At 45.5% G+C, this 26,187-nt stretch overlaps 2 protein-coding genes across 9 annotated transcripts in view; both read right to left on the bottom strand.

The window, feature by feature from the left end:
* ATG7 (autophagy related 7) overlaps positions 1-6,841 on the bottom strand; it is a 215,908-nt gene extending 209,067 nt beyond the window's left edge. The window contains exon 1 of one of the 4 annotated variants that reach the window (XM_031686218.2): positions 6,778-6,841. The gene's annotated coding sequence lies outside the window, so the exon portion shown is untranslated. Of the gene's footprint in view, positions 1-4,026; positions 4,140-6,777 lie in introns of those variants that run through there. The other 3 variants (XM_031686219.2, XM_072941857.1, XM_072941858.1) reach the window with 3 other exon arrangements.
* Positions 6,842-12,897: 6,056 nt separating this feature from the next.
* The window catches only part of HRH1 (histamine receptor H1), a 167,803-nt gene continuing 154,513 nt past the window's right edge, over positions 12,898-26,187 (bottom strand). For 2 of the 5 annotated variants that reach the window (XM_072941859.1, XM_031686224.2), the window contains 3 exons: positions 19,472-19,619; positions 18,730-18,778; positions 12,898-15,055 (listed from right to left, as the gene is read on the bottom strand). In XM_072941859.1, coding sequence (XP_072797960.1) covers positions 13,560-15,020 — 1,461 coding nt within the window. In that variant the 5' untranslated portion in view covers positions 15,021-15,055; positions 18,730-18,778; positions 19,472-19,619 and the 3' untranslated portion in view covers positions 12,898-13,559. Of the gene's footprint in view, positions 15,056-17,853; positions 17,986-18,729; positions 18,779-19,471; positions 19,620-26,187 lie in introns of those variants that run through there. The other 3 variants (XM_006206810.4, XM_031686226.2, XM_072941860.1) reach the window with 2 other exon arrangements.

Here is a 26,187-nt window from a genome sequence, read left to right as displayed (position 1 = left end):
GAGGCCATGAGGGGCCGTTCACTTAACAGAATTGCTGAAATAACCACAATCTGGCCCTGAAGTACCATCTCGGGGCCAAAATGGAGCACAGAGAGCGGGCTTCTGTTCTCATTTTCCCAGCTGCGGGGCTGTGAGCTCTGGCAGTCATTAAAATAAGCACCAGACCACATGACCAAGTTCCGCTGACAACAAGAACATGTTCTCAGCGGCTGACGGGTACAAAGGAGGTGGAGACCGCGGGAGTGGGCAGAGGGCTGGGGGGCACATGGAGCCGATGCGTGTTTGTAGGCTGGTGATGCTTCTGCAGCTTCATGAGTTTGGGAAATAATTTGCAAGGCTGCGAAAGAGGGAGCTTTATACAGCCTTTCCTTCCAAACAGACGGGAAAGACGAAAGATGCGACTTTACCAGAAAATGAAAACTCAGGACTCCTACAGGGGAACCAGCTGGGTACAGAGCCTCAGTTTCTTTTAAAAAGTACATTAGAGGCAAGATGCCCCTGAGCCAAACTGACATCTCTGCCAGACACCAAGTCACCCCAAATGGCTTTTTTAGTGACCGTGACGTTAGGAGGTAACAGCTGATGAGATGAGCAGTCAGGATAATCCCTCTTAGGGGCAAGGTGACTCCTCATCCCGTGGCCGCCTCGGCCCCTATGGAATCCACACTCCTTGCTGCCTCGGGAGGTCAACCAGGGAACCGGCAGCCCCCTCCAGAGTGTTCAGACTGTAACCTTCATTCTCACTGGTTACTGCTGGGAGTTGGTTGTCTTTCGTTTTATTTCATTTTCCTTCTGCTACAATAACCTTGACCTTCACCAATAATCTGCTCTCTCATTCCGCCTCAGTTTTTGAGAATGGATGCACTGGGAACCAGCGTCGTGGGGCCTGTGAGAGAGCAAGAGTGAACGCTGAGGAATTCTGGGCAAGAGGAGAGAGAGATCATACCAAGAAGATGGAGAACAGCATGCCCACTCTGGAGTCCTTCTGTTATGTCCACCAACCAACAGGGTCACCTTGGTCCATTCTGTACATGAGGGGCAGCCACCTGGATTCACCCGAATCACTGAAGGGACCTTATGTCAACCAACGACTAAAATCTGCAAGGGTTTCCTAAAAGCAGGCTGGGTTATGAAGGCCTGATTCTGAGTAATAGAGTCTTTGTGGTTTTCACTTCTGGTGATCTTTAAGGAATCCCAGGAGATGAGAGAGGTGCTGAAAAACTGGGCCAAGCAAACACTTGATTTCAGATTTTCAAAATATTTGATTTCCAAAGAGGAGAATACAGATGGATTCGGTAGCCCACTGGAGAGAGAATTTGCTCCCAAGAAAGGTGTCATGTAGTCCTTTCTAGTCCACACGGCACCTCTGTGCAATTAGAAAATTGCACCCCATCCTCAAGACAGTTTACCTCCTTTTCTGAGAAGACTGCTCCAACACACTGAGTAAAAGTTAGCTCAAGACATCTTTACCCTTGTCTGCTAAAAAACTGTCCTTACACAAATATACCCACAACGCCTATGATCTGAATGGGACCTTCTCAGACGTGCCCTCTTCAGCAGTGTACAACTTGCACAACTGTATGCAACAGCCCTAAGTAATCACAAAAGGCCACTACGGTTTCTCCAAAAACAAGTTGTGACAGTTATTTCGTTCCTGCCTTGATCACAGAAGAACCACAGGCAAAGGAGCTAGGTTACGTGGGCCTCAGCAAGGTCTCTGACAATGCTTCTCCAGATATCCTAGATGAAGATGCAGGAATTGGACCCTGACATAATTACTAGGATTTAAGAACTGGTAAAATAACTGTATTCAAAGGATATTGGTTAAGGAATGAACCGATGTTAATAAAAAGGAGCTAACAGGGATGTCTTTGGCTCAGTCTTGGGTCTGATCCAATTTATTTTTATTTTATTTGTCTACATGAATGTATATTCATCAATACTTACTAAATATTTCATGTGTACTGAACCTTGTTACAGCAGGGAAACTGACACATAAACAAACATATTCAGTGAGATATTGTTATAACCACATTTCACCAGTGACTTGAATAACGATACAGGTTTGCTTATAAATTCTACACAAAGCAGGAGGGAACAGGCAATGTGACGGATAACAGAAATTCAGAATAAAAGACTCTGACTACCTGGAATGACAGGCCTATTTAACAAGATCAAAATTTTCACAGAGGTAAATATAGGGCCTTAAAGCTCAGTCCAAAAAACAAACAAACAAACAAAACAATGGGACAACAATGCAGTCTGATAAACTGGAGCCAGTACAATACAAAAGGGCAGAGCTTCATGAGCCAGAGAGAGTTGAGTTCAAATCCCACCTCTGCTACTTCCAGACACACAATCTTGGGCAAGTCATTTACCTTCTCTGAGCCTGTTTCCTCCCCTGTAAGATGGGACACCACCTGTGGCGCAGAATTATTGACAGGATTCAGTTAGAAAATGCACGTATCTGGCACACAGCAGGCACTCAAAAGGAAAACTAATGCTACCAACGAAACACACGCCAGAAGCACTGAGGTTTCCATTCCATTACTTCTATGACGCACTGGTCCCTATGCTGTATTTCAGGACTTAATGGCAAAAAGCCACGGTCCCTGGCTTTAAGGAGTTAACAGTTTTGAGGGCAAGACAGACCAAGAATGGCAGTATAGCCAGTTGTAGGTAGAGAAGCACAGTACGGTGTGGCGTTTGTACAGGGCGTCACGGGAGGAAGGAGGGACACTGAAATTAGACTGAAGAGGCAGGGATGTTTCCCACAGAAATCCCTGAGCCAAGGTTTTTAAAAGAACTGGCAGTGGATTCTCAAGGAACACTATTTTACAGGTTGTGGAGGGACAGTTCTTTTCCATGCAGCGCTAGCCCCCCACACTGCATCCCTGGTACCCTCTCACATGCAGTAACGCCCTGTAGTCATGTCACAAAATAAAACCGCTCCACACACTTCCAAATGTCCTCCTGATGGCTGGGAGAGGGGACTGGATGAGGAAGGCTACCAGTGGGAGTGGGGACATTCCAGGCAAAAGGAGGAAGCTGTCTGAGTTCCACGTCTCCAATTCTAGTAACACCCCACGGCCTCGGCATCAGCTTAAAATGCCCTTGTCCATCTGCATGACCACCATTTACTTAATTCCTCTTCTTCCCTCAAATCTCAGCCCAACCATCACTAGAGGGAGGTCTTCCCTGACTCTACTAGAATGAAAGCTCTTTGAGAAAGGAACTGTGTCAGTTTCTCATTTTCCTCCATTTATCATTGTTTTCCAAGCACTTAATCCAGAGTGGTTTTCACAAGCAGAGGAATATCAGAGACGTCAGATGGGCTGAGAACGCAAAAGGTAAGGCTGGCAAAGAGGTTGGGGGTTCTAGCCACACTGAGGTCTGCTGACTCTGAGGAGAGCAGTTTTGGGGGAGGCGTGATTCAGGATTTCAGCGAATGATGACTTCTGGAAGTGGAAGTGGCAATTTATTGCAAGACGAGGCATGACAGGGTGCAGCAGAGGTTAATGGGAGGGTGTTTGGTTTTTTTCCCAAAATGAGAGTAAACAGAGACTATTTTCATGAGAGGGGCTAGTTAATAGGGAAGAAATGGGACAAATGATGGAACCAGGTCCTGAGGAAAAGGAGACGGAACCTCAGCATAAGCAAAGGAATCAGCCTTTGAACAAACACCATTTTTTCACAGAATTAGAACAAAAGGCAAAGCAATAGGTCAGTTGGAGATAAGTCTGTAACGACAGATGTTGAGGACCCTTAACTGATGTCTGCAACTTAGCGAAGTCAAGAGGCCATTGAGAGTTTCAAATAAAATCTCTGACGTCAGGGATAACTGATCAGGGACTCCTGATCAAATAACTTATTACTCATTTCCACACAGAGGATTCATTCCCCCACCCCACCCTCAATATCCTGACTTCTGCCCTCCCCATATCATCCAATCAGTTATAGTCCAGTACATCCCACTTTCCTTGTCTTTCAAACCCACCCACCCGTCTTCATCCCCACAGCCCCTACCTTGGTTCAGGCCTCTCTCCTTTGTCACATGGACCACAGCAATAGTGCCCTGACTGGTCTCCCTGCAGATCCTGCCCTGTCCACTGTAATCAGTACAATGCCGCCTGGGTAACTTAAAACAGATGAGACCATATTACACTCCTGCTTAAAACAGTGGTCCACTCTCCACCCCCAGCTTTCAAAATAAAGCTTCTTAACATGGTAATATTAACTGCTACAGTTTATTGTTTACTATCTACTGGTGATAAACGGGTAACATATCGCACTCCATTCTCATAACAATCCTTGGAGGTAGGCGTCTGTTTGCTGTTTTTATAGAAGAGGAAACTGAAGCTTAGAGATGAAGTGACTCACCCAGGGTCACAAAACTAGCTCAGGCGCAAAGCCAGTGATGGTCCACAAGTATCTCAGATCCCAGAGTCTGTGTTCCTCACATGCTGTAGCACACAAGATCCACACAACCTGGCTTTCCAGAATCACCTCTTCTACAACTTAGCACTCTAGTTTGGGGGAACTACATGCAAGTCATTCATCGTCACTTTTGTTCAAGCTGCTCCCAATGTCTGCAGTATCATCCCACCTCCACCTTCACCTGATGAATCCTGCTCATCCTTTAGGACTTGGATGAAGCAACAGCTCCTCACAGAAGCCTACTGATGCCTCAGCCTGACTTATGAGCACCCAAGCCCTCCTCCAGCAAGCCTCTACAGCAGCTTCATGCCATAGTGCTGTGGTTTCTCTCCTTGACTGAAAAAAAAAATTAACTCCTTGAGGACAGGGATGTGTATCTCACTCATTTTGGTATTTCCAGCTTGCAGAGCAGTGCTGGGCATGCCACAAAAGCTCAATTCATATTTGTGCTTATTCTCTATTATAGGAAGCTGGCGGTGGTACAGTAAAAGGACCTGTGGTTGAATGACAGCCCTGTCTGTACTCAGCTCCTTAAAGGGTTTCAAAATCATGTCACATGAGGGACAGAGAGGAGTTGGCCAGAAAAAAACAGAAGAGGAAAAGAAGACATTCTAGGCAGCGAAAGCAAAGGGATCCAGGTAAGACACAACCTATAAGCAGCTTGACAAGACAAGAGCACAGAGTTAGGAGATGAGGGAACAATAAGGCAAGATGAGCCTTCACAAGTCTGGCTTTTAAGGTGTTTGTGCAAATGTCATGTCCTCAGAAAGTCATCCTTGACCAGCTGGCTTTTAAAATAGCTCAATCTGTTTTCCACCTATTACGCTCCATCCTATTACCCTGTCTTTTTTTGTAGCATCCATCAGGATCTGAAACACCTGCTACCCACTAAAAGTACTGTATTATTGACAACATCGTATCACTGACAATCACCACCACTGCTGGCACCAGCACCACAACCATCAAGTAGGCTCCATGAAACAGGGTTCTTTTCTGTCTTATTTTGTCACTACCCAACCAGTGCTTACAATAAGGCCTGGCACATCAGGCAATCGAGTGCTAGTTTTATTCATTCACTCAATAAATATTTATTGAACATACACATGCTAGGCACTCTTCTATATACTGGGAATATAACTGTAAATAAAACAAGACAAAACTCTTGGTCATTGCACATTTTACTCTGGGTAAATAAATGAAATGTGCTTAGCCTGGAGAAGAAAGGTGGGAAGAGGAAGACTGACCAGCACCTTTCAAACACGTGCAGGAAAATTAAGTGGAAGAGAGATTCCAAGAGCCTGAAGGAACGACAATGAGCTCAGATTACCAGGTAATAGTTTTCAGTTAACATAAGACATTTTAAGAGTCAGAGCTGGAGAAGACCAAACAGGAATAACTAGAAGTAGTGAGCTTTCTGCCACTCGAGAAATTTAACCAGTGGTCAGGGGTGTCATAGAAGAAACCCAAGAATTCAAAGGCAAAGGGAGTCTGGGACCCAGATGTCTGAAACTTGCAACCTCAGATATGTCTGGTATCTGTTGCAGTTTTAAAAATATACTTTATTAAATTAGTTGCCAATGTTTAAAAAATTTTTTATTAGTCACCAGCGTTCAAACTTAAAAGACATTGCAAAAATAAGAAAAATTTAAAAAATTTAGACATTGCGTATGTGCACACACACTGGAGTCTTGGTTTCATTTCTCCAACACCATTTTGTTAGTATTGTGTTCATAAAACTCAACTCAGTAAAAATAAAAGTTCGACTCTATTTCGGACACCAAAATTTTCTCACACCTCCATTTACCTTACCTGACTGACTAAACATTAAAGTTTGTAACCCCTGGACCAAACCAAGGCATCGAGAACCTCAGTTCAGAAAAGCCTTTGGAAGTGACATAGTTTAGCCTCCTCGCTTCACAAATGACCTTATACTCATTCCTCTTTGACAGATGAAGGAAGAAGAGAGGTTCAGCAAGGGCAGCGACGCGCCAGCAACACAGCAAAACTGGGCAAAGCCAGGATGCGCGCCCAGGCGTCCTATCTCCCGTGGAGATTCTGAGCACTCGCTGCCAGAGGACAGGAGGGACTGACAAGTTAACTAGCAGGAGCGACCTAGTCAGGAGACCCCGGGCTGAACTAGCCTGAGGGGACGTGACTGGAGACAAGAAGGCAAGAGCCGGAGTCTGTGACTCCCTACAGGAGGGAGAGCCCCTTCCTGGAGGAGGACCTTCAGACGCGCCGCGACCCTCGCCCTCATCGCCGAGCTCTCCCCTTCTCCCCGGGCGTCCAAAACCGACCTCGCAGGACCCCACTCCTCCCTCACCAGCGCGGCTCACTTACCGCCGCCCAACTTCCGGCAACCACGGCGCTGTCTGCAGCGCGCGCCCGGATGACGCAATGGGCCCCGCCCCCGCCTGCCCGGAGGCGGCGGCGCGCGTGCGCACACGGAGCCGCAGACAAGCCGGGTAAAGGAGCCCCTAGCACCCGGCTGAGTGGGAGGGACTTGAGACGTGGGGAAGGCGGGGCATCAGGAGGTGGGCCAGGCATTCTTGTGAGAGATAATCTGGAGACTTTATCTTATCAGCTATGGGAATGTATATGCCCGTCAGGCTTTAAAAAAAAATCGCTTTTGGTTCAGTCTTTAATTTGAGGATGACAGGAATTATCATTTCCATTTTCCAGGAGAGGCAGCATCAAATGTATCACAGGGACCATTAGGGAGGCAGGTGTGAACAGCTAGGCCTTTTTAATACCTGGAGGCTGATGACAGTTGGCAGTGACCAATCTGCTCTTCCTAAATCAGGCACTATTCTCATAGCTCCCCTCTATCAATGGGATAGCCATTCACTGTGAATTGTTTATTGAGTATATACTATATGCAAGTATTGGCCAAGTGTTGAAGACACAATAGTGAGTATAAACTTAATCTGACATAAAGCCATGACTCTGATGTAGCTCTCTAGACTACTATATATTGAGTATCTACCATGTTTTCATGGTTTCCCATCTCTAATTGCCACAAAGGTCCTACAAGGTAAATGTTAATATTATCCTCATTTTCCTATGAAAGAACAGAGGCTAGGAAAAGTTAGTGGATTGCTGAAAGTTCAAGAGCTTTTGGGCTAGGATTCTAATAGAAGCCTGTTTGCCAAATAGGAAAACAAATCCAGACTTAGTACGGAGATATTTTATTCAAAAGGAATATTGCAAATGGTGGGGGAGGAGGAAGAGGAGAGACTATAGCAATGGGGAGACCACTCCTACCAAAAGATCTGCAAGAGTCTCAAGGGTTATGCAAAGAGTTTTTCCTTCCTGGGAAGAGTGAAGAAAGCCAGGAAGAACTAGGTGTGGAAAAGCGGAAAGAAAGGGTGGCCTGATGGACTGTTGTAAATTAGAGAATGATTTACCTTGAGGCGGCCTATTCTCAGGAGGGGTTGTATGCTGGCTCAGGCTGAGGGTGCGTCAAAAGTAAGGGGACTGGGAAATGAAAGAAGCTCAACATTTGAATAACCAATGTTTTGGTAAACCATGTCCGGAGCACAAAAGAGTCGGGGGATTTCATAACCATCATGGTTTTCAAGAGTGCCTGGCTCAGGTAGAATTTAACATTGTCAGCTCTTTATCAAGCTCCCCTGCTGCCACTGGTCCCGGACTGCAGGCTTGGGTCACAACAGACTCATTCTGATGTTTGAAGCTACACTCCGCCCATTCTGCTCTTTTATATCTCCATCCCTGCAATTTCCTTTCTTCCTCTTCATCTTAAAAACCCAGTTGAAATGTGGGTGAATCTCAGACAAAATGTTGACGGAAAAAGAGTACATACTATATGACTCCACTTATGGAAAGTTCTAGAATCAGCAAAACTAATCTATAGTGATAGAAGTCACATCAGTGGATACTTGGAGCACAAAGGGGACTGTTGTCTGCAAAGAGGCACGAGAAACTTTCTGAAGTGATTAAAATGTTCTATATCTTGATTGAGATGGTGAGGACGTGGTATACACATTTGTCAAAACTCACTGAACTCTACGTTTTAAATGGGTCCATATTACTGTATATATTGAATGTAATAAACTTGATTTAAAAACAAAAACCAGTAGGAATGTCACCTCCTAAGTGAAGGCATGCCTGACACCCACCCACCTCTAGGCTTCACTCTGTTAAGCATATATGAGGCTGGATTAAATGAAATTAGTTCCTTAGAAGCTTATTTCCCCCGCTGGACTTCAAGATCCTTGTAATCAATACTTTTTTGGAAGTTTCTGCCCGGCTCATGATTCCTGTTCCTCTGAGAACTGCTGGTCCTCCAGCTGTGTTTGTGCCATGTGTGCCAACTGGCCCCACCTCCCTTGAGAGTTGACTGCAGCGAAGGTGAACATAAGACAGTTCTTTACCCTCAGCTTTGGAACCAATGTTGAGAGAGTAGGAATAGGAATAATCCACATAGGTCAATGGCAGCGTCCTCGTGAAATTTCCCTGGATTCAGGTTGTTGAGATTGCTATGGCTGACTTGGCTCAAGCCTTTCTGCGGCCAAGTCATCCAAAGCATTATTGGATTCCACAAAACATCCCAGGAGCCACTCACAAAGTGGGTTTCTGTCACTTGCAACCCTAAAGTAGCTCCACAGGGTTGAAGCCATGTCTGTCTTGTTCTCCATTGTTTCCTAATGGCTGCCCCAAAGACTGGCCCAAGAAGTGCTCAAAAATACTTATTAAATTAACAGATGGGGACTGAAAACAGGTGGTCACTTTGGTCACAAATGTGGCCTCCATCTTAGCAGGGAATTAGGGTGAGGCTCAGAGCAGAAGATCTGCCCCTGCCACCCAGGATGGAGGACAAAGACCATTGGGGCACCAAGATGATGGCGCATCAAGAATGTTTCAAGACCAGGAGCCAAAAAAAGGGCATAGAATGTTCAGAGACACAGCAGGGCAATGAAGCCCATGACACTTATTCAAGACCACAGTGATTCAGGTCAGCCTGCCTTCATCACTTGCCTGGCAGCTCAGTTGAGGATACCACACACCCCCCACAACGGGAACCATGTGCTACACAATGTAGGCTTTGAAAGCCCAAGAAACTGTGGCATGACATGTTGGCAAAATCAGGTCTTAACAGCATTGTTTCTTTACAGCACTTAGGGTGCACTGCAGCGAGGAGAGCCCAGAGTCTTCTCCACCCTGTGTTATGGTTTAAATCTACCTCCTGGAAGACCCATCTTCAAAACAAAGAGAAGCAATTTTCTGCCAGACAAGTAGCTAAGTGATCAATTTATCAAATGGCCAATCTGCAAACTCATGGGTTTTTTTCTTTCAAGCTGCCAAAACCCGGGAACAAATCATGGATTTTCTGAATGGACATTTTGCTAATGTAAGCAGACAGAGTAGGGGTCCCCAGAGAAAGCATGGCTTTCTTGATATAAGAGAAGACATTTGTGGCCTAAGCCATTTTGTGGTCTAAGCCTGGCCACAGGGCTTGCCCTGGAACAGGTCTCAGTAATGAGAACAGAAGGGAACAGAAGAATGCAGGTGATGTTATCAGGCAAGAGAAGTAACAACAGCAAAGATAAATCAGTTGTAAAGACTCCCAGTTGTGTTTCCATGGTAAAGGCTAGTGTGAAACACTTTCTGGAGCTGTTTTGCAGAATTTAAACCTTCCTCGGGTGCTCAACCACTCGGTTAGCTGGAACCTAAGGTAGATAATGTTGACTTTTCTGACCCTTGTGACTTTGATCCACACCCAAGCGCCTTCATGAATATGCATGTACTCTTAGCTTAAAACTTTCCCAGTTTTGCTGCCTGGGGAGACCCTGCTTTGGGAAAGATCCCCGGTTTCTCCTTATTTGCTGCAATAAATCCTTCCTTCTCCAGCTCTTTGACTTGATTGTGTCTTTTGCTCCACACCCACCAAGAAGGGAACCCAGTTTTCCAGTTAACACTAACTTACCGACTTCTAAGGTTTTATAGCAATTTCTATTGGATGGAATGGCTTCACAAGCTTGTACAGATTTATGGGATGCTGTAGTTAACTGGTTTTCATGTTGTCTCCAGAAAAGTGTTTGAAAGCATTTTCTCTTTATCAAAAACTAAGGATGACTTATTCTTCTTTTGAATATACTTAACATATGAATCCATTAATGAAGACTATGTCCTTGGATGTAGATTTTTCTCACGTGTGTTAGTATTATCCACTTGGTTTACACTCTTTGTCCCCCTTCTCATTCTTCAGTTTCTCACCTCGTCTCCCCCAACCATCTCCATCTCTCTGCCCCTTAACGTCTCCCCATCTCTATCCTTCTACACATTATCCCCCCCTTCTGTCCCTTGCTGTCCCTCAACCCTTCCCTTCAGTCCTTCCTCTCCAACCGCCCCCCTCCGCAACCTCCTCTCCTAGTTTCCTTTTATTTCTGCCCCTGGTTTTCCCCTCTTCACTTGCAGCCTCTTTAGCTCTGTTTCTCCCCTCTCTGCAACTCGGCCTCTCCGTGCAAGAACAGTGTTCTGGGGACAAAACATTGAACCTTCCTCAATATCTGGCTATGAAGAAAAACAAAAATAAGTTACTCTAACTTCACAACAGTTGTAGAAAACTGCTCTTAAAAACCTCATCCAACATGCATTGTTGTAAACCTTGTAAATAGTTAAAAAGAAGCCAACATTTAGCATTTGGAAATTGGTCAGTGGAGGAACTGGCTTTAAGTTTATCAGCTGTAAGCCCATGAAAAGAAACTCAAAGGGGCTTCTGAGTCTGCAAGTTTGTATCTACAATCAAGGTCTCTGACAGCCTTTTCCAAGAAGGTATTTATTTTCATACTGAGGGCAGAGAGCCTGGTTTCAAATGGATTTCATGTAAGCCATCAGCTGCCGATTCTTTTCCGAGTGGGCTAGGGCTGAGTATGTCTGCACCATCATCCACTGTCTTTCATGAATTCAAGATCCAACCACACAGGCAGGAGTAGGAAGGGCAGGCTGATACTATGGAAAAGGAGCCCACCCAGGATCAGATCTTGGAGCCTGTCCTTGTTGACCTCTCTGTGCTTCAGTTTGCCTATTTATAAAAACCCAGAAACCTGCTTCATGAGGCTGCTGTCAAGATTCCATGAGGTAACAGTGGTGAAGGACAGAGCCTGGCACGCGGTACAAGCTCAGCGGAATTTCAAACCACGTATGAGGCCCCACTGGGTACCATTCACTCTACAAGCGCCGTAAATGCTGTACACAGCACTGCAGCTTGTTTTTTAGGCTCTGACAATTTATATTGGCCATTTCCTGTTCTTGTCAGACTCAAATCCAGGTCTCGTTGACCCGGAGTCAGAGCTGGTAACCGCTTCTCTTCACCAGTTGTCTCGACCATTCATCAGCATCAACCGCGGGCACTGAGCCCCATCTGTGCGGGCGGGTCCTTTTAAGTTCTCCTTGGTCCTGAGCGGGCGGGTCCTTTTAAGTTCTCCTTGGTCCTGAGGGATCCTGGAAGCAATTCTCCCAGGTTTCTGACCTGGAAACATACCGCCTGCAGCTTTGAAATCAGGACAAAAGTCTCCTTAGCTCCCCCAGTTTTGAGGGAGAAGAGTTTTGAGAGATCAAACTAGGGAGTGGAACTTGTTACAAAAAGTTAGTCCTTTATTCAAGACGTTTACAAATGTGATCTGAAACTAAAGAGAAACCCGTATCAGATCTTGTAACACTTGACACCACATTTCAATATATCTTCTCAGTCCAAGAGACTCAGAAAAGTAAATTAAATCAAACTTGTAACAGTATAGTTTCAAATATATTTTAGGTAGGTAAAAGTCTCTCATTTTAACAGATCATGCAGATGGGAACACAAGACGTAAAAGACCAACTCGTACAGGTACTCCCACTGGTTACATACATTATAATTTAGCATCAAGTTTTAAAATATAAATCACAACCAGATTACAATATAAACACCAAGTAAAACGGTGCGTTCCCATGCCTTTGCGAGTTTTTACTGAAGAGGTGTGACTCTAAAAGGCCAGGATGACTTCTCTTGGACAAACACAGCAGAACTCACAGGTAAAAATGCACACGGTCCCTGCCAAAGTATCACCTCTGGGGCCACAGAGACATCTTCTATGTCAGCTGTTTCTGCTCTCAACATATTCTTGAGAATTGTGTGTGTGTGTGTGTGTGTGTGTGTACATACATACTTAATAGTACAAATTTTTGCCTTTTGGAGAAAATGTTATGATGAGCTGAAACCACAGGCTGAGCATTCTGGCTCTCACATAAGTAGCTTTTGTGACCTCGGGCACCTTGCTGCACTTCAACCTGCTTCTCAAGTAACACCACCCTCCTGTTGAGGGGTGTTGTGGGACTTAAATGAGATCAACCCGGCACAGCCCTTAAGAAATATGGCTGTCTTCTCCCCATTCCCCCTTTTCTCTGTTTTTAATGAACAGCCAGTGGAAAAAAAAAGTCCTTTTCTCTTTCTTTTGAGGGCAGCTTTGAACCTTTTTTTTTTAATCACTAAAAGGAACTTGGCTTTGAAAATGATGGACATGCAAGCTGCAGAACTTCCGATCAGCTCTAAGATGTGCATGAGTGAGAAATAATAAGGCAGAATTTCCCAGGTGGTTCAGACACAGGGTCTCTTTTAAGAGGCTAGGAAGAGAGGCGTTCTGAGAACTGGCAGCCACAGTGGAATAGCTGTCATGCTCTCCAGGAGACCCCTGGCAGGAGGCAGCATCTATCCACATGTGTAAGGTCTCTGCACAGTCACAGAGCCCCATTCCACGGAGGCTCCAGAGTTCTGTCTAATTCTCCACCGGAACTCTACCCATGTGTTCCTTCAGTTGGCAATTAATTGGAGTCTGAAAGCTTGCATTACAATGAGAGTCTGAGGCTCCCACATTTCCCAAGAAGCAGGAGAGCTCATCCAGATTCGATTCTCTTGGAATCTGCTCTCATTGTATGCGCTCTCTGCTGACCACCGCCATCTGCTGATCTTCCAGTGGTGCCTCTGAACTTCCAAACTACTCAGCCCCTAAGACCATTCTTTTGACTCCAGAAAGGCCAGGTGCCGGCCACACACAGGCCTTCCCCCTCCATTTCCTTCAGGGACATCGTAAGCATCACTTGGTTGTACCCCCTTGCAGCCTCCCTTAGGAGCGAATGTGCAGAATTTTCTTGAACGTCTTCTTGAAGTTCTCATTGCACAAAGGGTAGATGAGGGGGTTCAGCGTGGAGTTGAGGTAGCCCAGCCAGATGGTGAACATGTGCACATGCTGGTTAGAACAGCTCTCGCAGAAGGCAATGACCATGAAGAAGATGAAGTAAGGAATCCAGCAAAGGATGAAGGCTGCCATGATGAAGCCCAGTTGTTTGGCGGCCTTCCGTTCCCGGTTCATGTGCAACCCAGACACATACTGTCTCGATTGCGAGCGGAGCCTCTTCCAAGTGAACTTGATATAATCCAGGCCTGTGTTAGACCCACTTCTCGATTTGCTTTTCCCGGGTGTTGGCTCTGTGGGCGTGTCTGAGTCTGTCCGGGAGAAGGACTGGCTGTCACCCAGGATCTGACCCTCTAAGATCTCAGTGACCCCGTGCATGTTCAGGCCCTGCTCATCTGTCTCGAGCTGGCTCTGGCTCTGATTGACGGCTGCACGGCCCTCACCACTCCCCTCTGCCTCAGTCTGCGGCTGCACAACGTTAAGAGAGAGGCAATGGAATTTGTCCAGTTCTCCATCCTCTGGGCTGGAGACACCTAGAGATTTTATCTCCTTTGGGTCTTGGGATGGTGGCTTCAAAACAGGTCCACCACCGGCATCTTTTGGCTTCCTTTTCAGAACCTCCCAGGGAGACTCTTTCCTCTGCTTCTTAGTCCCCACCTTGGGGTTCTCTGGCTTTGGCTTAATTTCAGAAAAGGAAGGGAGGGAGCCGTTGACGAGCTCCCGATGCTGACAGTGCCGCCGCACAGTCTTGTAGATCTTGGCATAGAACCAGAGCATGAGCAAGGTGGGCAGGTAGAAGTTGATGATGGCGGTCATGACCTTGAACCAGGTGACATCGTAGAAGTCTGTCTCGCACTTTCCCTCTCGGTGCTGCAAGGGCTTCGATATGAAGCGATGCCAGCCCAGGATGGGAATGACCCATAGGAAGGAGAGAAACCAGGCTGCCAGGATGGTGGCCGATGCCCGGGTCTTGGTGCGGTACTTCAGGTACTTGAGGGGCTGCCGGACAGAGCGGTAGCGATCGATGCACAAGATGAAGACGCTGAAAATGGATGCTGTGCTGGCCACGTAGTCCATGGAAAGCCAGAAGAGGCAGAGAGGGTGCCCTAGGGACCACCTGGACATGAGGAGGTAGAGGATGTTCATGGGCATGACGATGGCTCCCACGATCAGATCTGCTACCGAGAGGCTGACGATGTACAGGTTCCCCACCGTGTGCAGCTTCCGCTCGCTCCGCACAGCGTACAGGACCAGCAGGTTGAGTCCCACTGTGACCAAGGAGACGGCGCTCAGGACCACCACCAGGGGCATCAGCTGGGGGTCGGCCGTGGCAGTCTTGTTCCTGTCATTCATCGTGTCTTCCGAGACGCTGGAGGAGTTGGGAAAAGTCATTGGCACAAGAGTAGCCTCCAGCTAGGGTTCACTCCCTGGGAGGAAAGACACAAGGATTCAGGTCAGAGCCTGGTGGTCAGCAGTCACTTAGTGCAGTCACGGGGACCAGACTGGGCATGCGTGCTGTCGGGGCGACAGACGCTGCTGGTTACCCACAGCCTGTATGCCCACTTCCTTAGCCAGTCCTTCCTTCCTTCCTTCCGAGACTGCTGAATTCCTGGTATTGTTCTGGGTGTTGGGAATGGAGCAGCAAACAAAACAAGAATCTCTGCCCTCTAAGAGCTCACGTTCTAGTGAGGGAATTGGGCAAAAACAAGGCCAAGTTTGTATACATCCCAAGTCGCATGTATTCTGGGAGGTGGGCTGCATCCTGACTGGCCTAAGCTGCATATGGTGCCGTGGTTCCTCTCTGCCAGTGGCTGGTCTAGGAGTGGGTCTGAGACACAACTGTGGCCAAGGAAGTAGATGGGGAAGTCTCGTGGTAGAGATGGGGTTTTAGAAAGTTGTTCCTCTCTGACAAATGAGCAAAGCAACTAAAAGGGTGTTTCTTACTTGCCACCTCCTTCCTGACAGGAAGCGTATGTGTGGGGCTAAGGCAGTTATCCTGGGTCTATCACGAAAACACCAAGAAAACCACTGAGACGCCAGCCCAGAGTCCTGTGATGACTGGGCTGCTGAACTGACCCTGGAATCTTCTTCCTCCAGGCTGGTTATTATGGGAAATAATTAAGTATCTTTTTTGCTTAAGCCACTGTTGTGGGAGTTTTTACTTGCGTCTAAAAGCACTCCTAACCTATATGGGGGAGCTTATCGGGGCACATGAGGAGTGAAATAAACCTGGCATAGCTCCTCAGATGAGTGGTGCTCAAGTGGTAAGAGGGCTATATTATTTGAGAAAGCATAGTTATCATTTTACTCTTATATTTGAAATTCTTTTCATTACATGAACTACACAAAGTAATATGTACTAAAACGTTCTTTGCTAGAGGGGCTGTACCAAAAACAGGTTGGATCCTGTTAATAGGTGATTCCTAATTGAAGTGGGAGGTTGAAGCAGGTATCAAGACTTCCAGAAGGCATTTTTAGATTTTTAAATTCAGTCTTAAACGTGGTGTGAGTTTAAAGAAAACTGAGAACTACCAAAGAGTGTAAAGGTCTCCTGACAATTTAGCAAAAATGAATTGCTTTTATGTTAAGACAAAGCCAGATAAATTCTTGAGCAGAAGGCTAAATTCATATGGTTTTTAAACATAAAAAGCAAGACCCCAAATACACAAATGGGCTTAATCAAACTTAAGAGCTTTTGCACAGCAAAGGAAACCACCAACAAAATGAAAAGACAACCCACTGAATGGGAGAAAATATTTGTGAATGTTATGGGCGATAAGGGGTTAATATCCAAAATATATAAACAGCTCATACAACTCAACATCAAAAATAAACAACCTGATTAAAAATGGGCAGAAGACTTGAAGAGACATTTTAGCAAAGAGGACATGCAAATGGCCAACAAGCACACGAAAAGATGCTCAACATCGCTAATCATGAGGGAAATCCAAGTCAGCACCTCAAGGATGCACCACCTCACACCAGTCAGAACATCTGTCATCAAAAAGAAAACAAATAACAAGCATTGGCAAGGATGTGGAGAAAAGGAGACCCTCGGACACTGTTGATGGGAATGTAAATTGGTGCAGCCAGTGTGGAAACCAGTGTGGAGGTTTCTCAAAAAACTAAATAAAGAAGTACCATTCCACCCAGCAATTCTACTCCTGGGTATACATTCGAAAAAAATGAGAATGCTAATTTGAAAAAGTACACCCACCTCAATCTTCATAGCAGCATTATTTACAATTGCCAAGATATGGAAGCAAACTAAGTGTCCAACAATAGGGGAATGGATAAGGAAGATGTGATATACATAAACAACAGAATACTAGTCAGCCATAAAAAAGAATGAAATTTTACCACTTGCAACAACATGGATGGACTTGGAAATAAGTCAGATAAGATAAGTGAAATAAGTCAGACAGAGAAAGACAAATACTGTATGATATCACTTATATGGGAATCTAAAAACACAGAACAAGCTAGTGAATGTAACAAAAAAGAAGCCGACTCACAGATAAAGAGCACAAACTAATGACTATCAGTGGGGAGAGAGAAGGGGAAGGGGCAAGATAGGGGTGGGGGTTAAGAGGTACACGCTATTATGTATAAAATAAAAAAGCTACAAGGATATCGTGCACAACACAGGGAATATAGCCAATATTTTATAACAAGTATAAATGGAGTACAATCTATAAAAATTGGATCAGTGTGTTTTACACCTGTGACATACATAGCATTGTACATCAACTACACTTTACTTAAAAAAAAACAAGCAAGACCCCAAGATTCTTGTGGAAGAAACCCTGTAAGTTACTTTGTTGGAAAAGCACCACTAGGGCAGCACTGATTTTGCCCCAGATGTGTCACTAAGTTGCTGAGTGATCTCTCAGCCTATGTCCTCTCATGGGGCAAATGTGGGAGGTGGGGTGGGTGCCCTCTAAAGGGTTTTCCAGGTCTCCTTTTTAGAGTCTTGCTCTGGGTAACTTTCCACGCTCTCCTCCAGCTCCGAGCCGCCACAGCCAGAGCAGCCCTCTGACTCCTTTGGCCTCTTCCACAGAATCACCTTCTCTTCCAGTGCCCCAGGCCTGCCCTCTGCTCCCATCACTCTCTGCTGTCAGCCTCGGGGGTCTCACTCACTCACCCCACCCCACTCCAGCCATCGCCTCTGTGAGGACAACCCCCAAATCTACAGCTTCAGCCTGTATTTCTGTCCACCCCATACCTCCAGGACCTTACAGCTTCACCTTCAGCCTTGACCAAACCCAGATCGCTTGGAATTGTCCGCAGCCACCTTGGGGAGGAGGAGAGAAGGCTAACGCAGCGTCATCTCAAGGGTTCTTATTTTTTATTTTGGTTGGGAAGAAGGAGGAAGCGCTTCTCTACAACACTCCCACAGCTAGGCATTCCCAAGGGAGCCCTAACCTCCCACTCCCACAGAACCGTCTCATTTCTCCTTCCTCATTGCCGAGAGGAAACTTCTCTTTTCTATTTCTCTTTTCTCTCTTCGTCTCATACACAGAAAGGGAAACAATTTTTTTCATTGTGCATATATACTATTTATCATTCCACAGTTATATCTGAGAGAAAGTGATTTTTATCTAAAAATCTATATAGTTTTCCTTTTTGATTAAAAAACAAAAGTTGTCTTGATTGCATTGAGGTCACTGAACTCAAAATTAGTGTTGCTTATTACATGCTTAGGGGTGAAGTCTACTGGTGTCCGCGACTTACTTTGAAATGAATCAAAAAGTAAGCTGGATGGATGAATGGTCAGAAGAACGGTAAACGAGTAGATACGTGATTAAGTACAAAGAGCAAAACATCAACTTCTGACTTGGGTGGTGGGTTTATGGCTGTTCGCTGTATCATGCTTTTTACCTTTTCTGTTTTATGAATATTTTCATAATAAAATGTTGGAGAAGTTTATCTTCCTCACTTAACTATCACCACAAGCTCGATTCTTTATCAAGTTTTCTCCTTCATAGCTTGGACATGTTATTTTGGGTAAAGATAAAAGCAGAGGACTGAGAAAGATTTAAGTGAATACGTAAGTGAGTGAGAGACAAGAGGCTCTGAAATATCTCAGCTCAGAACTTACTCATTCAACAGATACCTCCTGGCGTACGGTTCCTTTTCAGCTCAGTGATCTGTTTCGGGAACAAGAAAACCCATTTTTGTCCTCTGAAGCCAAGGGATTCAGAAGAAGGATTCCTGGCGCTGCCTCCAGCGGCACGTGGAGCTGCCTCTCTGGAGGATCGCGGGGGTGGGGTGAGGTGGGGGTGTCCGGACAGAGGAGGGAGTCTGAGGGATCATGTGAGGCCAAGAGGACAGCAGAGGCCACATTAGCACTGCCTGCCTGTCCCACCCAGGACCCGCTGCATCATTTGGGGGTTCATTGCAAAATGAAACATTTTAAAATTATTACAAATTTCAAGACAGAGGCAGCAGAACATCGAACCCGGCGTGGGGTCCCCCTGAGCACAGTGCCTGGGTGACTGCCAGTCTGGTCTCTCTACCCTCACCCAGTCCCCGAAAAGCTCTACTCATTGAGACTGCTCCTGTAAGGCTCTTTCCCCTCTGCTGGGGATCTGCATTTTGGAAACTCGATCTGTGAATGGTTTTCCCTCTCTTAAATGCCAAAGAGATGCCAGACACTCAGGCAGAGAGTGGGAGGTGTCCAGGGACGCAGATTTGCATTTCACCACGGGCTGCACAGGAGGCCACGCTCCCCGCGGGCTGCCCACACTCCACCAGGCTCTGAGGTGCCCTCTCTGGGGTCAAGGCCGAGCGTGCCGAGAGGATGTGCCCTGGGGAGAGAGAACGGAAGCTAGAGGAGGCACCTGGAGAAGAAAGAACCAGGCACCCGCAGGTTCTTTACAGCACTGTGTCCCTCGAGAAGTGGGCCATGGAGGAGAGTTCTCACCCAACTCTGTCACTCGATGGGCTGTGTGGCGCTTGGGTAAACACCTGGGTCTCCAATTTCCTCACCTGTAAAGTAGGGAAAATAGTATTACCCCCACCCCACCCCCACCCCAGGCTGTTGGGAGCCTCCACTGGGACAGTGGGGTGGGAGAGCTCTGCTAACCCCCAGGGACAACAACCTGGTGACAAGCAGAAATGGACCCTTTACTCCAAGAGGTCCACATATACAAACAAGTCATCATTTTTTAATTAAGGCAGTGACTCCATCCCAAAACCATGAGCTGCAGTGGAATTTTCACTAGCGTGATTGCAAATAGTCTAATCCAATCAAGTCGTGTGTCAGCAAATAAGAAAATTCCCTTCACAACCCAGGAACGCCAACTGGGCGGCAACCACAGTAAGAGCCCAGCCCTGGGCTATTATTCTGGTTATTAAGTGCCCACCACAAGCCCGCAGGAAGGTCTTCTGATGAGCTCCAAGGTAAACATGAGGAAACAGTCAGCTTAGGCTCAGAGGGGTGAAGCAACTTACTCAAGGTCACACAGCCAGGAAGCAGCTGGTGAAGCCAAGATTCAAAATGAGGTCTATCTAACTGAGTTTCTCAACCTCCATTCCACTGACATTTCGAGCTGGACAATTCCTTGTTGTGGGGGCTGTCCTGTGCAGGGCTGGATGCCGAGCAGTGTCCCTGGCCTCTGCTCACTAAATGCCAGCAGCATCCTCCCCCATCCCCAGATATGACAACCAAAAATGTCTCTAGACATTGCCAGATATCCACTGGGAAGAGAAATGATCTGTCGTTGACAACTTGACTAAAGAATATGCAGCCTGAACTGCCAAAGAAAACAGCTTTCAGCTCGAGGTAAGGAAGGAGTTTCTAAAAAGAGATACTGTCTTACAATGCAATGAGTTGCCCTGATTGAAAAGAAGCTCCCCATCACTGGAGGTATCCAAGAAGAGGTGGCCTGGACCTGGTTCCAAATTAGAAATACTCCTACTTTCTCAGTGGCAACTGTTGGTGTCAGATAAAGGGGGCCAATGGGCAGGAATCTCTGTTGACAGCCAGGAAGGGGAGGCAAGAGGAACTGGAGGATTTGGAGAAATGCTACACATTAAAGGAGGCTCTCAGTGGCCTCACCCTCTCTGCTTTCCCTCTCCTTTCAGCAATGCTGGTCCACAGGAGGCTTGGAGCTCATCTGGGTGGTAGAATAGGGCAGCAGTTAAGAACCCAGGCTTTGTAAACCAGTAAACCTCTGCCCTAATTAGCTGGGCAAGATACTTCACTTCACGAAGCCTCAGTTTTCCTCACCTCTAAAAGGGAGATGAACATCCTGTACAGTGCCTGACATACCTGAAGTGCTCATTTAACAGCAGCTGTTGTGTTTTCTTCCATTTCTTGGTAAGTGACACACCAACCCCACAGCCAGCCCCGTCTAGCTTAGAAGAATCATCCTTGATCTCTCCCAGTTTTCCAATATCAGCTCTCCTCTATTTAGGAATATACTTCTGCTTCTTAGCTGAAAACATGGCTGCCTGGAATAGAGACCACATTTCCTGGGCTCCTTTGTGGCTGGATATGACCATGTGACTAAGTTTCAATGAAATACAAATGCAAATGGAGTTTGCAACTTCCAGAAAGCAGCCCTCAAGGGAGGATGTTTTTTCTTTGGCCTTTCATTCTTCCAGCTGACTGGAATGTTGATAGGGTGAATTGAGCTTAAGCAGCAATTTTGGGACCATGAGGAAGAGCCACAAACTGAGGAAGAGGAAGCAGTAATTTGGAAGGAACTGAGATCTCTGATGGTCATGGAGCTGCTACCCTAGGCAGGACTCTCCCCTTCTAGGTTAGCATGGGTTTTCTATCACACACAGCCAAACTGAATCCTAACTGATACACTGCCTCTGTCTTCAAGGAGTTTGTCAGTTAGGATGAGAAGAAAGACAAAAAGATAAACAAATAGCATCAGAAAAATTAAATAAAAAATTCTACAATGCCACTGGGACAAGTGTGACAACTGAGGTGAGATCAACACAGCTGGCAGGACAGGGAAGGGGGGATACAGCCTCTCCCAAGGTAGAATGGGGATATCAAAAAGGATGTCGGTGATTGGGCTTTGAAGGATGAGTAGAAGTTTGCAGGGAAAGTGAAGGAAGAGGAATTTAAGGATGAGTTAATGAAAGAATAAAAGTTCAGAGCTGAGTTTGAGGAATTGGGAGGGAAACATTCGAAGGGCCTGGAGCTCAGAATGAGGAATCTGGACCCAGGTGGAAGGACACACTTTTACCCTTTATGCCTCTATTTCCCCTGCCTTTTGCCTGGAAGCTCTTAGTGCCTCCTCTTTCTGGGTTCCATGACACTTCTAACACTTCCCTTTCCACCACCCATCTTATCATTCCTCCTTTAGCTAATTCTCCCCAGGTCATGGAGGGTGCCCAATAACTCTGTTTCTGCAGGTCGACACCCAGGACCAACAAGAGGACAACCCCTCCTTGATGGCAAGGACCACACCTCTTCCTCGCTGCCATTCTCCTGTGCTGGCACATGATGGAGGCTCAACAGACAGAGCTCTGAAAAAATGAGACGCACATAAAGAAGACATGAGAAGAAGGACCGACGTGAAGAAGGTGTGGGCAAATTTCTCGAAGTATATTTAAACCAACAAAAATCAGAGATAAGATTTATCCTATTGATGAATATTTTTACCTTTCAGCTACCTTTCCTACTTTTTCCTGGAAACTGGGTATTTCTTTCATTGTAATCCAAAACATGAAGAAAGATCTATGCACAAAGATGCTTACTGAAACCTCATTTATGCTAGGAGGTAAAAGGAAATAATCTAACATTTGGAACCTACACCTATTTTGGGATAAATACAGACATTGATAATCACATTAATGGAGCACCAGTAATGATCTGGGAAGATGCTTATGATGAAATTAAATTTACAACAGACATTGTACTGTCAGCTGTGTTAACTAGCAGGCTGAGAGAGGGTGAATCTCTGCTATGTTAACAGCGCTTTCCTCTGGGTAGTAAATGATGTTTATTATCTTCTGTATTTTCCAAGATTTCAACAATGAAGTCATCTGTAACAGGAAAAATGAGAACTAACTGCACTCATTTTTAAAAACCAAATAAAATAGATTTATTCCACTGGGAAAAATTTTTTTTAATGTCTTCCATATTCTTAGCACATCTTTTATTTTCTTTAGTAAAAAGTCAGAGTTTGGGGTTCCTTTCTTGATACATTCTAAACTGCCTCACCCAACACTCCTCATTCCAAACTGCTCTGCCCTCTGCCTCATTTGCACTGGGTGGTTCTTCTTGTCAAGTAAGCCAGAACATTAAACTCTTTGCTCTAATTCTGAGAAAGAGGCGCCCTGCATGAGGGGACCCCAAGGACTGCATGTTCTCATTGAGTCTGGTCAGGGCGTCATTTCCATAAAGCACTCAGGTTCATCAATGCCACTGGCAGTGGTGCCGAGAGCAGACTGCAAATAGCAAAACCTCGTTGTGAGCCCAGCGCTGCAGGAACGCGGCTGACTCGGAATGTAGGGCAGTGCCCGGCTCAGAGTTAGCCTCTGGGTAAGACGCAAGACGCAGATGACTCTGTGGGCTGGCAGTGGCCCCGAAGACTTTCCTGGGGGTGGAGGTACACATTCAAATGGCTAGAGTCGGGGAGGAAAAGTTAAGAAGAACAGGGGACTGTGTGTGGAACAAGGCAGAGTGGTGGGGACTGGGGCAACCGGGACAGGACACCCTCTGTCTGAAGAGGACGGCTGCCACGCTGATGCCACCGACTGTGGCCGACCCAGAACCGCCTATTTTTTAAAACGAAGCATAAAAACTGGATTTTCACATGAAATCTTTTTGTTTGTAAATGTTGTCAGTTATTCAATCATTTCATTTGTTTTCTCAAACACTTAAACACAGATCCAACAAAAACTAATTTGGGGGATCTGACCTACAAGCCCTGAGCTGGAAACGTGGAGCTGGTTCACAGCGGATCCAGCATGCTGCATACGAGATAGGGACCCCAGAGAGACACCTTTGGGGGCATTTGCCTGGCTCACAATGAGCCTCCTCTCACCCATGCAGGGAGCAGCTGGGCGGGGATGGGGTCCTGGCTGCCAAAGTGATACTGTGTAAACTCCCCCTCAGGCACACAAGATTGGACCAGAGGTATTCACCGAATTCAAAATGGGTCGACCAGTCCAATTCTCTTCTGAAAAGCTGGTATTGGGGTTTTGCAGTCAAGACTCCTGGTCTCCTGAACTGAAGAGATGGGGAAGTGAGGGTGGAAGCTGCCACTGAGGGGCAGTGCTGCTCACCTCCAGGCAGAAGCAGAGGAAGGGTCAGAAGAAGGCAGCAGACAAATGCAACGATGCACCTGCTGGATTAACTGATATCTACGTGCAAAGGGATGAATTCAGACCCTTCCCTCACGCCATACCCGGAGATTAACTCAATACTGACACAAGTCCTAAATGTAAGGGCTAAACCTCTTCAAAATCTTAGAAGAAGTAGAAGAAAATCTTTGTGACCAGAGTTAGGCAAAGATTTCTCAGAAACAACACCAAAGGCACAGCCAATAAAGGAAAAAATTGATAACTGGACTTCATCACAACTCAAAACTTCTGGGTTTCAAAAGGCACCCCTAAGAAAGTGCAAAGCTACAGAATGGGAGAAAATATATGCATATCCTATCTGATCAGAGTATATATCTGATGTATCCAGAATACATGAAGAACCCTTCCAGCTCAGTAAGAAGACAAATAACCTAATTCAAAGATCGGAAAGGGATCCGAATAGGCATTTCACTAAAGAAGAGATATCGGGATGGCTCACAAACTCATGAAAAGAGGATTCAGCAGCATCAGCCACCAGGGAAATGCAAGTCAAAACCACAGTGAGACACCACTTCACAGGCACTAGGATGATGATACTTTTAAATAGTAAGTGTTGATGAGGACATGGAGAAATTAGAACCCTCACAGACTATTGGTGGGAATGCAAAATGGTGCAGCCACCGTGGAAAAGCCTGGCAGTTCCTTAATAGTTAAACATAGTTACCGGGTGACTCTGTGACTCTGTATCTAGATATATGCCCAAGAGAACTGAAGACATACGCCCACATATTTGTGAGTGAATGTTTCTAGCACTATTCATTATAGTCAAAAAGTGAAAACAACCCAAATGTTTATCCGCTGGTGAGTGGATCGTCGAAATATGGTATTTGTCGATTAAAAAAAAGAACAAAGTACCGATCCCCGCTCTCACGGGGATAAACTGCAAAAACGTCGCGCTCAGTAAAAGAAGCCAAACGTGAAAGGCCACACGTTGTATGAGTCCGTTTACATGGAATGTCCAGAACAGGCAAATCTATACACACAGAAAGCGGATCAGGGTTGCCTGGGGTTGGGGGTGGGGATGGGATGGAGTCTTTAGAAGTGACAGCTATGCCCTAAAATTGGATTCTTATGATGACTGTGTAACTCTGTACATTGACTTATAATAATTGAATTGTATGATTCACTTAGAATGGGTGAATTTCACAGCATATAAATTCTACCTCAATAAAGCTGTTTAAACAAGAAATTCAAGGGGAGAGGGTATAGCTCAGTGGTAGAGCACATGCTTAGCATGCATGAGGTCCTGAGTTCAATTCCCAGTACCTCCCTCAAGTAAATAAATAATAAACCTAACTACTTCTACCCCCCCAATTGAAAAAATTGTTAAAAATAAAATAAAAATTAAATAATGCCATTTGCAGCAACATGGAGGGAAGTGGAAATCATTATTCTAAGTGAAGTAAGCCAGAAAGAGAAAGAAAAATACCATATGAGATCACTGACATGTGGAATCTAAAAAAAAATGATACAAATTCTATTTACACACCAAAAACAGACTCCACGGACACAGAAAACAAACTATGGTTACCAAAGGGGAACGGGTGGGGAGGGATCATTTAGGGGCTGGGGATTAACAGACACACATTGCTGTATATAAAGCAGATAAACAACAAGGACCTACTGTACAGCACAGAGAACTCTATTCAGTATCTTGTAGCAACCGATAATAAAAAAGAATCTGAAAACGAATATGTGTATGTATATGTATGACTGAAACGTTATGCTGTACACCAGAAATTGACACAACATTTAAAACTGACTATACTTTAATTAAAAAAGAGAAAAGAGAGAAATTCAGTGGTCCAAAAAAGAGGCTGCCTGGGTTTCCAGATCTGTCTGTTTTAAAAATCTAATTTGATACACTAGTGTTGCTCCCCAAAATACCTACCTACCGCCAGGCTTTTTTTTTTTTTTAAAAGGAAATAAAGAAGCGTTAACAAATAAACATGAAATTAAGGGTAATTCCTAAGAACCACTATAGTTGGGCCCCCATTGTGACTCTGAGTTTCCCCGAAGCCAGGGCAAAGATGAAAATGGAATCAATTCCAAGATTCCAGCATCATTTAAATGAAAGCAAGCTAGTTGTCTGGGGGGAGGACAACTTGAGCTGGTCCTAAGTTTTAGATAAAATGCATCCCATGGTTTCTGTTTAAGAGGGCACAATGAGATGTTCCACGTAACTTCTTCGTTAATCATCAGAACTGGAAGGACGGGAATGACT

Source organism: Vicugna pacos, chromosome 17, assembly GCF_048564905.1.
Source record: "Vicugna pacos chromosome 17, VicPac4, whole genome shotgun sequence".
NCBI classification, from domain to species: domain Eukaryota; kingdom Metazoa; phylum Chordata; class Mammalia; order Artiodactyla; family Camelidae; genus Vicugna; species Vicugna pacos.
Note: the sequence above shows the minus strand (reverse complement) of the source record. Positions and strands in the feature narration are given on the sequence as shown.